We start from the raw sequence: 11,120 nt of genomic DNA, 5'->3' as shown, positions 1-11,120 counted from the left end.
GAGGTTATCCAAGCCAATTTGTAACTCACTTAGGTCATGTTGGCAGCTGTGTAGTCTCAGCAATGTGCCAGCTCAGGCAAAAAGCCTGACCAAATAACTCTGGAAGACTGAGCATCTCCTGTAGCCCTGCCAGCCTCAAGAGTTCAGACGTGTATTCGTAATGCTGCAAGCTGGGCATGCTCCAGAACAAGAAATACATGTTCTGCTTCTTTGTTCAGGAATTTAATTCTCTCATTGCCCTGGAAGCAGGAATTGATGTGTTGACTGATGCAGCAAAGCTCTTGAAGGATGAGATGGAAGGTGATCATGGCTGTTTCTTTGGTGTTGGGTCCAGTGGCTGTAAGGGAAGTGGGGAGTCACAGCGTGTCCTAGTTTCTGTCTCCAAACCAGAAACAACCTGGGTTTATGCTGATGGCAGAGGTCTGAACCATCAGTCTCCTCTGGACTATTACAAGACATGACAGGTGACCCATACAGAATTTTTTTTATATTTCTGAGTGTATTTTTAATAGTAGTTTCCACACCTGTAGGAAAGCCCAAACCCTCACAGACTGCACACAGAAGATCATAGTGGCATTCACAGCAGTCGTGGTGTGTTTGAGGTAGATGTGGTGGTATCTCTGCTACAGATACCTTCCTGGTGAGATCATCCTTCAGAGTGTATCAATGTGTGTAAATGCCAAATAGGAAACGGAGCCAGAGGTAAATCTCTGGAGAAATGAATGGAAATTGGAAAATTTTCCTGTTTCCAGGCCAAACTTTTTCCCAACCAATTAATACCAACCTGAGATCACATTCCTTGTAGGTGACTGGTCACAGCAAGACACCCATCACTGCATCCACTCCTTGACTCATCACCCCCCAGGTTGGCTCTAGGCTCCTGCTCTCTCGAGCTTTTTCTGTGCCTGTGGAGAGGGAGATGGGCCCTGCCAGTGCTGTGGCACCACTTCTTCCTCGCTCCATCTCCTCACACGCTTCCTCCAACATGCTGTGTCTGACCAGCACTCCATTTTCCCATGGAACAATTGTATGTGGGGCTGCTTGGCCATTTTTGAGGGCACCTCTGTCCCCAGAGCTACAATCAGAGGCATAGGGGCCTTCTGTTAAATTTACTACCACAGATTTGCCAACTTCTTCAGAGCTCAAGAGCTCAAGTCTGTTTTTCATTTGGTCACTCTTCAGCCTTGAAAATGCTAATGAGTTTCTCCTCCAGAAGACCACTTACTCTGCTGTGTCCAAGCCCCTTCCTGCTGCCACAAGGGAGCTGCAGCACCTGCCAGGGTGCTCATTGCCAGGGGAGCAGAGCAGGGTTCCTGCTCTAAGCATTTCCCTTGCACACATTTGTTCATGAGGGTGGGTTTGGAAGCTGCCCCGAGCAGTTGGCCAAGATGAAAGCAGAGTGTCATTTGATTCTGCATCACTGAGCTGCTTTCTTTCCAAAAACACACCTTTAAACCAAAAGAGATTGTTTCTTCTTCTGGGTTGATGGTGGGATTTTTAACCTTTTTGCTATTAATAGGGCTTTGTCATTTCACACTTGCAGGATGTGGCCCCTTTTGTGTCTCTTTGCTTATTTTTCAGCCCCATCTAACAGACCCAGGCCCTCTGTACCCCTGAGTCCGGAGTCTCTTGTGTGGACAGCTGGTTCCCTCCAGCCCATCCCCACAGAGCAGGGCCTGGCATTGCTGCTGGCTGGGGCTGTGCAGAGAGGCAGGATCATCTCCCTCAGCCTGCTGCTGACACTGCCTCCTGCAGCCCAGGATCCTGCCCGGTTTGCTCCCCTTGCCACGAGCACAGGTTGGCTCATGTTCAGCTTGGTCCAGACCCCAAACCCCCAGGTCTTTTCTTGCCAAGCTGCTCTACAATTGTCCCAGCTTGTACTGGTGCCGGGGTTTTTCCTCCCCAAGTTCAGGACTCTGCACCTCCCCTTCCTGAATTCCTCATAGATGAGAACCATTCACAGGTGAAAAGAATGGCACACAGACATTACAAAGAATTACTTTCCCTCTTTGTTTTTTAAGAAATGTTTGGGGTTGGTTTGCGCTTTGTTTTTTCTCCTCCACCTCAGCATTGTCTGACTCAGTGAACTTTTGGTAGCTACTTCGTTCATACATGTTTTCTTCCAAATAGTTCTCTCTCCTGATAAGCATGGCCTGGAGACATTTTATCCCAGTATTTTTGATGTGGTTCAGACCATTAAAGGACTGGAACGTGGAATAAGCTATAGTGGGCAACGCACATGCCAAGCAAAGAGTGAGCAAGCCCCCATTCCACCAGGATGTTCATACACAGGATTCGTTTCTTGCCTCTTTACCAGCAAAAAAAGAAAATCAGATGTTTTCATTCTATTTGCACTGCCAGCTTTGGATAGTTTAAGCCACTTTCTACACAGATAAACCACTTCACACCCAACAGTTTCTTGCAGCAAGGTGAAGATGTGATGGCCACCACTTCCTGGAACCCACTTTGTGTCTGGTGTTTGTTCTCCTGCCCTGTGTTGATGGAAATTTAAAGCTGTGGCAATGACAGGATTTCTGTGCCCACTCTTTGTTATGACTGACTGCAGTGTGAAATGGCACCAGTCAGTTCTGCTTTTGAACCAAAATCTGTCTTGGTGCATAACTGGCTTCTATTTTAGGAGGCTATAACCAGCAAAATGTTGCTCCAAGAAAGGCACCCTCCTCCCCACCTCTGCACCTGGGCAGGAGGCAGAAGTATAAAAATGGGGACAGGCAGCTTTGCCCTGATACAGTAATGTGGCTCAGCTGCAGGGAACTTCCCAAACCTCTCAGGGTCAGCAGGAGCTTTGACTGTTCGCCATCATGATGTTTTTAAATTGCCAATTGTGAGAAGAGCTTTTGGGGAAGACAAAGGGAAGAGACCATGGCACTGTCCCTCTCCCCACCCACTGCAGGTCCATGGGCCACAAGCCTGTGCCCCACACCATTTCAAGCAAGGGCAGCTGTACATGGAGGACTTGGGGTGCTAAAGGGCTCTGGTGGCTCAGGTCTCATCATCACAAAACAGATTCTCTCCCATCTCCCCCTGCCCCCCATATTTTCCTCATCAGCCCAGCTTATTGTCCTTTATTTTATTCCAGGCTGTCATAGCCCACCTAAAGAATTAATGTATTTCAACACAAAGCAGCCACTAAGTGAAGCAATGTAATTTATTTGACATTATATCAGACACGGGTGCTCCAGATCCAGACTTGACCTTAAAAACAATTTAAAATCCTGGATGTGCTGTATTGGAGGTATCAGTTACCCGTCTGAGAGCCAAATGTGTCAGTATTACAGCCACTGAAACAGAAAACTAAGTACAGGACAAGTCAAGCTAGCAAGCACCATCAGTCCATTTCAGCTGTGAACTTGCTTCCAGTCTTGGGGCGCTGGAAGAAACGACAAGGCTGTTGGACAACTTCACAAATATTTCAGTATAAAGCAGCTCTCAGTTACTCATGTCAGTGTCTAACTACACAAACTGGGGAAATTGTACTTGTTTTTAACTCTGAATTAATGTCAGGCTAAGACCTGCAGGAGAGGGACCGGGGAGTGCTCCCTCTCCCTCACCCCTCTTTAAGAATGAGGTACCACAATATGACACAGCTCCTGATGACAGTGAAATGAAACAGAAAACCCAAACAACATCTTACACCATAAAACAGTGCAGCACTATCCCAGCTAGCAGAGCCTGCCCAGGAACCTGCAAACTTTGCCCAGGGACAGACACACACCTGAAGCTGGGATGCAGATCTGAAGCACAGTATTACAGCCAGCTCCACAGCAACCTCTCTGCTTGTTGCTTCAGCAGTGCAGCCGCTGCTTTAAATTGCTTTACTCAATTTAACAAACGTTGCCAAATGCCAAAAAAGTGAAGTTGTACTGGTAGTAAATCCATAGTCATCATCCCTCCTAGATTCTTCTAGAGCTGAGCAGCAGGGCAGTGCCATTGGCCACCAGGCTGTCACCTCCCTGTGCACGAACCAACTGCAGTTTGAGGTACACAGTTTAAAATGTACAAAGATGACACGAATGTAAGCGGTGCGGGGAAATCCAGAGAGAACTTTTCCTCTGTGTTACCGGCTTTGTTTCTTCAGATGCAGCCTTTGAAAGGAGACAAGAGGTGGTGCAGGATGGTCAGGCCATCACGTGAGGCAGTCCTGGTTGAAATAACACACGCTTCCATTACACAACTTCTATTTACACAATTTTCTTCTTCAAAAATTTTTAATGTGCACCATGAAAATGATCATTCTTTTCTCTCTTGTTACTGACATGGAGGAGTAGACCCTGTAATCTTAGAACAATCTGAATTGCCAGAAATAAAATGAAAACTGTTTTCAGGGAAACATGCATTTATTGTTAAGCATTCCCAGTGAAAAATCAACATCTTTTAAAATGTGTGTTTATTTAAAAAATCATTTGTTTACAAAAGTGTTTGTGTAGCTTTTATTTTCAAGACAAAAAAACACTGATGCTGCATTCCAGCCTCCCCACCCCTCTTCCACCTCCACAGGAAGTCTGGCGCTCAGGAACCAACCTCCTGCAGTACTTACAGGTAAATATTTATTTACTAGAAAAGTCAGAATAGAGGATGGAAAAGGTAATGAAAAGCAGGGCTCTTCAGCAGTTGACATCAGCTTTCCTATGATGGCAGCCTTCTTCAGACACTGCACCACAGCAGCAGCAGTCTCACACACCACACAAGCACAGCATTGTCACAGGACCTTTCCTCGGCTGCCGGGATCTGAACTTCCATTATCCATGAAGGGCTCAGCACCACGAGCGATCCCAGAGCCAGTTTGATGCCTACAAAGCAGGAAACAGCACAGCTCCAACATCACAGCACGGTACAGGGCAAATGATTCACAAGGGTTTGTCCAGTGAGAACAAATCCAAAGTCAGGTTGCTGCCAACAGAGCACTGCAGCTGGAATAACCAAGGCAGAAGCCAAACGCGTTGAGGACAGTTGGTCTTGTGAGTCTGATGATGAATCAGCTGATGACACAAACACCACAAGCAGGAAGAGCTGCCTACATCATTCACAGATTGGTTTGGAACAGATAAGAAAACTAGCAAGAAAGAAGTGATTGCCCCTTTGCCTAGCCCTAGGAGAAAGCTGTGCCTGGAAAACAAGGATGGTAACACTGCAAATATCTATTTTGTCTTCCCAGAAGAGGCTTGGCTTTCAAGCATCTTGACTTTCATTCTTCAGTTCCATGATGCAACAGATGCTGAGGAAATGCACTTTTGCTATCTCTTGTTGAGCCAGCTGCTCATCAAAACCATACAACCATCAAAACTAAGCACCTGGTCACAAATCAGTGTCCCCACTCATCAGCTCCATCAACAAAACAGAGCAGGGGAGGACACCTCATCTTCTCATTGCCTCTGCTCATCAGCATTTAAGTAAAACCAATTTATTTGCTAAATAACTTAACGTTTCCCACTGCAGGCAAGCCTCCAAGTCTAAGCCAGCTTTTGGTGATGTTTCAGAAGGGAACAAGGGACATGCACAGTGGACTTCCCCTGCACTAAAAACAGAACTTCTCAACAGAGTGCATGACCAATGCAGTAAACAAGAACTCACTTGAATCTGTGTTTTGATTTCCCCCCACTCCCCTTCTCCCTTCCCAAATGACATAAGCTCTGAAGTGCCTAGTCTGAGTCACAGCTGTTAGGCTTAAATTTGCATAGTTTAAACGTTTCTGTTACCCACACCATCTAATGCAGATTTGGTGTTACAAGGTAAGATTCTTTCTGGCTATTTAATTCCTCCTTTCAGACAACAACAAAAAAAGTTTTTATATTCCTTATGTCAGTGTTCCAATACTAATTTACATGGAAAACAGTTGAATACAGTAATAATTAGAAAAAAACTAAGACATATTCATACACCAGTAGTACCTAATTGGTCATAAATACTACCGAACCAATTATAGTCAAGGCCCCATGTACTCTGTTGCAAGCTTTAAACAAAACAGTAAAAAAAAGTTTGGAGTATGCAGAATGCACTAAATGATGCATCTTTCCAGGATATGTTCCTAAGGTTTTTTTGTCTCCAAAATGCACCAATTTGTCACACTGAGAACACAGTTTGTTCACAGAAGGAATGGGAGGAAGCTGTGAATTTGGCAAGGGGGTGGAATACAGTCAGGGATTTTGGTACTCATGGAAAAATGGAGGCTTTTGGCAACAGGAAAGGGCATTTCTCTACCTCTGAACAAAGCTGTACTTTGCTCTTGGAGGAATTGGGTAAGATAGGATAAACCACTCTGCTGGATGCATGTTAAAATGTTCAGCAGTGAAATCCAATGAATGCTCTGGTAATCTGTGTTATTACCAAGACCTTGTTTAGAAAAATGGGGCCATTTGGACTTCAAAATGACTGTTTCAAGCCATCTTCTGGCACAACAGAGGAAGACAAAGCATGATTTATTTGTACTTAGCCACTGTAGCCATGTTTCATGTTGTTGTTGCAAGGAGTGGTCAATGTGCAGCCCGAGTCCACAGCTGGAGTGGGCTGCACAGCAACAGGGCCCTGAATATAGCGATGTTCAGTGACACACAACAGAACTGCCATGTCATGTACAATGGCTCACAATGATAAGCTGAACACTAACAGCACAATTCCTAGGGCTCAGCCCCAGCTGCAGTTAAACTAACCTTGTACAACATTATCCCTATATTCAACTCTGATAATTACCAAGAATACAAAAACATTCCTTATAAAGGAGTAACATGTCAAAATTCAGAGGGACTTCAGACCAAAGGTGTCTCCTTAATGCTGGGTCGTGTTTCTTTCCCAGCTCACCTCTTGAGTAGCTTCCTGCCAGCACCTGAGCTAGCATTAAGCTACTGAGCACATGGATGGAGAGCAACATCCAGAATCCAACATTTATATATGAGGGGGAAGGGGGAGACAAGTGTTTTGCAGTAGAGAAGAAAATGAGGTAACTTCATGAGAGAAGTAAAACTTAACAGGGCATTCTTTCAGAGGTGACTGTGCTCACCTAAGAACCTCTTTTAATCCTCTCCCCTTTCCCTGGCTTCCTTTATCACTTTACATACTGTTGGAGAAGCCTGCTGTTCTTAGGAGACTGCTCTATGGAAAGACACGTTCAGAAGCCCAGTACTGAGAAGTTTTATGTCCCCGACAGTGATTTCCAAGTTCTTTCTTTTGATAAATAGCAGCGAAGAACAAGGGAAAGTAGTCAGCAATTCATATTTACCACCAGGGTAAAAAAAAAGGTGTTGATGTAATCAAGAAGTTCTTAGCCTGTATAACAGAAAAGACAGCAACTTGAGATTAACACAAGTAGCATTTTGCCAGTTTCCTACCGTCCCTGGTTTTCACTTAGCAAACCAGCTGAACAGTAGCAGCTTCTTGTTAAAAAAATAAATAAATATAAGGAAAGTCAAAACAACTCACTTCCTTTGGCATCATTGCAAATGATTTACACTAACTCAAGAAAACCCAAGAAAACTGATCACTGACTACACCTTAAAAAGCAGTAAGTATAAAGACTAAGCAAAATGCATTTAGTATTGCACTGATATGAGTTCAAAGTATTTACTGTCTGTGCCCTGTTCTAAGTTTGGACACATCAGACAGAGCAGTACATGGAACACCCCAGAAGTAGCCAGGTCTTGCCAGCTCTGTTGTCTGGTTCTGTTCCCCTACTACTATGCTCCAGGTATTTAACAGATACCATAATGTTCCTGATTTCATCTAGTATGAGTTATAAACAGACCATGAAGTGCAAAACCATTTCAGTTTGTACTCACAGCTCTAGAAAAACCCCAAGCAGGCATAGATTTCCCCACCCCATTAATCCACAGCCTAGGAGAAAAAAAACCAAACCAAACCAGAACAAAACAAAAGAGTCATAGAAAAGATGACTGATACAGTACTCCATTATCCACAATCCCCACTTTCTAGTCTCAGGATTTCTCTGAACTTCCTTGTCAGATACACTCTCAAAAGTTAGCATCATATTCACAAAGACATTACAGCTCTCTTTAAATAGATGTACTAGTGTTTGAAGTTGCAAGACTAATAATTTTCAAGCTTTTGCACTCAGGATGAAATGTCATTTTAATACAAATAAAAAGACTGACTGTATGTACAAGCCAAGGTAAGATTTCAGTTCTCATTTATCAGAAACATCAATGAAAAAAAAAAGCTAAATTGAGAACACACTTCTATGTGCATTTGAAGTATGTACAATAAAAACACCAACACAGCCTCCATGTGTTAACCAGGGAAAAATGCAAGCAAGGATGAATTTTAAAGTACCTGGTAAGCAATCCTTAAACTGAAGCCCAAAATAAAGCTAGAAAACTGCTGCAAAAAACAGCTGATTGCATCATATCAAGTACTCAAAAAATTTTTTTTCCATTCTCAGTACACTGGAGAATCAGCTGTGTCCTCCTTCAAACCCTGTGAAATCATATTATCCAGAGTGTACTGAAGAACACTTTACAGCTATTTAAGACAAAAAAAAAGGAAATGAAACCAGCTTCATCTTTTTGTGCTGTATTGAGGCATACTCCTTACATGATTGTGTAGAAAATATGATGGATGAAAATCACTACTGATAATTCAAAATATATATTTTTAAAGGGGAGCCTAGACTACTGCAATGGCACACATAATACCCACAGATGATGAAACATAATCAACAGTATGATGTAAGGGAGAGGAGAATCAGCCTTCCCAATTAATAAGCTAGAAAGAAAATGGTTCTGAATAGGTCACCATTTGGAACTTTGGGTAAGTCTTGAAAGTCTGGCAGGAAAAGTTACAAAAGCAATTGAGTATTTCAATGGTGCTCTCTTCAGCAACCCTACCTAATATGTCTATTAAGTACAAGCATGCAAATATAGGTCAATCCACAGGCACATAGGATCCATGTTAAAAACAGTAAGATAACTGTGATGAGTGGCACCAACAATTTTGATGACTAACACTCAAAATGTTGCTTTCTGAATTACTAAATCAAAATCCTGAAGCAAGTTCCTGCTAGTCTTTGTCACACTGCTAAACACTAAAGTAGGCATTGTTTTCCCCCATCATCTTAGCTGAGCTCAAAGAATTTTTACAATATTTAGTAAGAAAAAAAATTAAAGTATTTCCCCTTTTTAAATTTACACAGACGTTTAATTAGCTTTATTTACAGAGCGCTTTTTTTCAGTCTCCAATAGTGCCTAGATAGCATCATCAGGCAAGAGTGCCAGTTTTGAAAGAGAATCTATATAGAATCCTAGGAATAACAGATGGTGATGCTCCTCCAGAAGGGGCAAGCTGGACTACAGAAGCAGCTCTCTCTATATGGCTCAGTTACTCAGGAGTAATTCTGTTGCAGTCTCTACATCCCATGATTTTGAAGACAAGGCCACTATTACTGCATTCTGCAATGAGAAAACAAGAGCAATAATATTTTCAGTGTGTGAACCTGCAGCTCCACGAAGTGAAATGAAAAGTTCACAGAAAATCAAAACACATTAGTTTACCATTTTTTAAATCCCAACTAATAATTGATAGAAAAATTGTCTCAAAAAGGCAGGGGGAGCTCACAAGAGTTATCCATAATGTAGTATTTTAAAATTCCAATTCTTAAAAATAATTAGCAAAATAGAATAATTGGACCTACACAACATCATGAAAGTAGGGAATCTACTTTAGTAGATTCTGATGATACTGATGACTCTCTGTATATATACACATAAATTTGCCCTGCCCTTACTAAAAATATTTAGGTTATTTGTACTTACCCTATCAAAGCCCATAGCACAGAGGTTTTCTATTTTTTTGGTGTATTCTGGACTAGAAACTGGTGCTCCAGCATACACATGTGCCCAAAGTCGAGCTGTCTGTTTAAACATTTCTGGATTTTGTTTGTACTACACAAAAGAGAGAGGGGGAAAAGCAGAAAGTTAAATCAACTCAGCAATCCAACCAAACAGCAAGACAACATGGCAGATTGCAACCCATCATTCTTCCTATGATATCTTCCACAATGTTTCATACTGATCATGCTGCTATTCTTAAAGTAAATTTAGAGGTGAGGATTACACAAAGAGCAAACCCATGCAAGCATTTGATATAATGAGTTTGCCTTCAGGTTAAATTATGCACTACTGGTATTGGATGTGTGCAGCCAGGTACTGCTCTCAATTGCACAGATCAAAGTAAAGCAGCTATATTTAGCACAGCTGCTGAAAATTTATATTCAGTGCAACAGAGTACAAATTATTCCTGTGTTAACATCTCCTGAACATGGTACTTCTCTAACCACTTCAAAATATACATTGTTTTACACACTGCAAGTAGGCCTGCAGTTCTTCAGTCCAGGCCAATACTCTACTACTGGGCTTCTTCCTGAGAATGAGGATCTTATTCACACAGGTGAGCAAGCACAGAAAGCAAGGGAGATGCAACTCTTCATGAAAGCTATTACTTACCAAAGAAAAAAAAAAATCATGCCAGTATGTAACTATATTATTTTGTACCAATCTCACCACTAACTAGTTTTCCAATAAACAACAGACTGGACCATATTGCAGAGAATTTTTAGCCTGTGCCAAGAACTCAGCTGCCAAGAAAGTGGGTCATCTGTCATAAACTGTACTCAGAAAAGTTAAATGATTTTCCTATTTTAACAACTTCTGTATGCAATATCAAGTTTGTCTCAAAAAAACTTCTTCCCTTAGATCACCACTTTAATAAGACAAGATATTAGGAAATACATTTTTCAAATATTTAGGTACATTTTAAGGACAGAAACTGATTATTATTCTTAGACATTTCATTATTACATGAAAATAATGATTAGATCTATAAAGCACAGTAAAATGCTGTACATTTCATTTTGCCTCTCCTACAACAACCCACACCATCTAAACTGCTTTGTGTGCCTTGCCCACCTCCCTATAAATGTGATCCACATGTCATAATTTGTATATTTATTATCTGGTGACATTAATGGCATTGAAACAAACATGGGAGGCAATCTACTGTTGGAAATAAACCACTGTTATAAATGCAGTGGTCTGTAACAAATTCTTTTGGTGTAATGATTAAAAAAGAAGAAGGATTAAGTTAAACACCAGTAG

General features: G+C 41.9%; 1 protein-coding gene across 1 annotated transcript in view; it reads right to left on the bottom strand.

The window, feature by feature from the left end:
• Positions 1–8,082: 8,082 nt before the first annotated feature.
• Positions 8,083–11,120, bottom strand: part of UBE2K (ubiquitin conjugating enzyme E2 K) — a 39,284-nt gene continuing 36,246 nt past the window's right edge. The window contains exons 6-7 of the mRNA XM_054294003.1: positions 9,780–9,908; positions 8,083–9,416 (exon numbers count right to left, since the gene is read on the bottom strand). Coding sequence (XP_054149978.1) covers positions 9,342–9,416; positions 9,780–9,908 — 204 coding nt within the window. The 3' untranslated portion in view covers positions 8,083–9,341. The remainder of the gene's footprint in view (positions 9,417–9,779; positions 9,909–11,120) is intronic.

This window comes from Melozone crissalis, unplaced genomic scaffold, assembly GCF_028551555.1.
Source record: "Melozone crissalis strain CALT ecotype California unplaced genomic scaffold, PUWL_Pcris_2 ptg000006l_1, whole genome shotgun sequence".
In the NCBI taxonomy this organism is placed as follows: Eukaryota; Metazoa; Chordata; class Aves; order Passeriformes; family Passerellidae; genus Melozone; species Melozone crissalis.
Note: the sequence above shows the minus strand (reverse complement) of the source record. Positions and strands in the feature narration are given on the sequence as shown.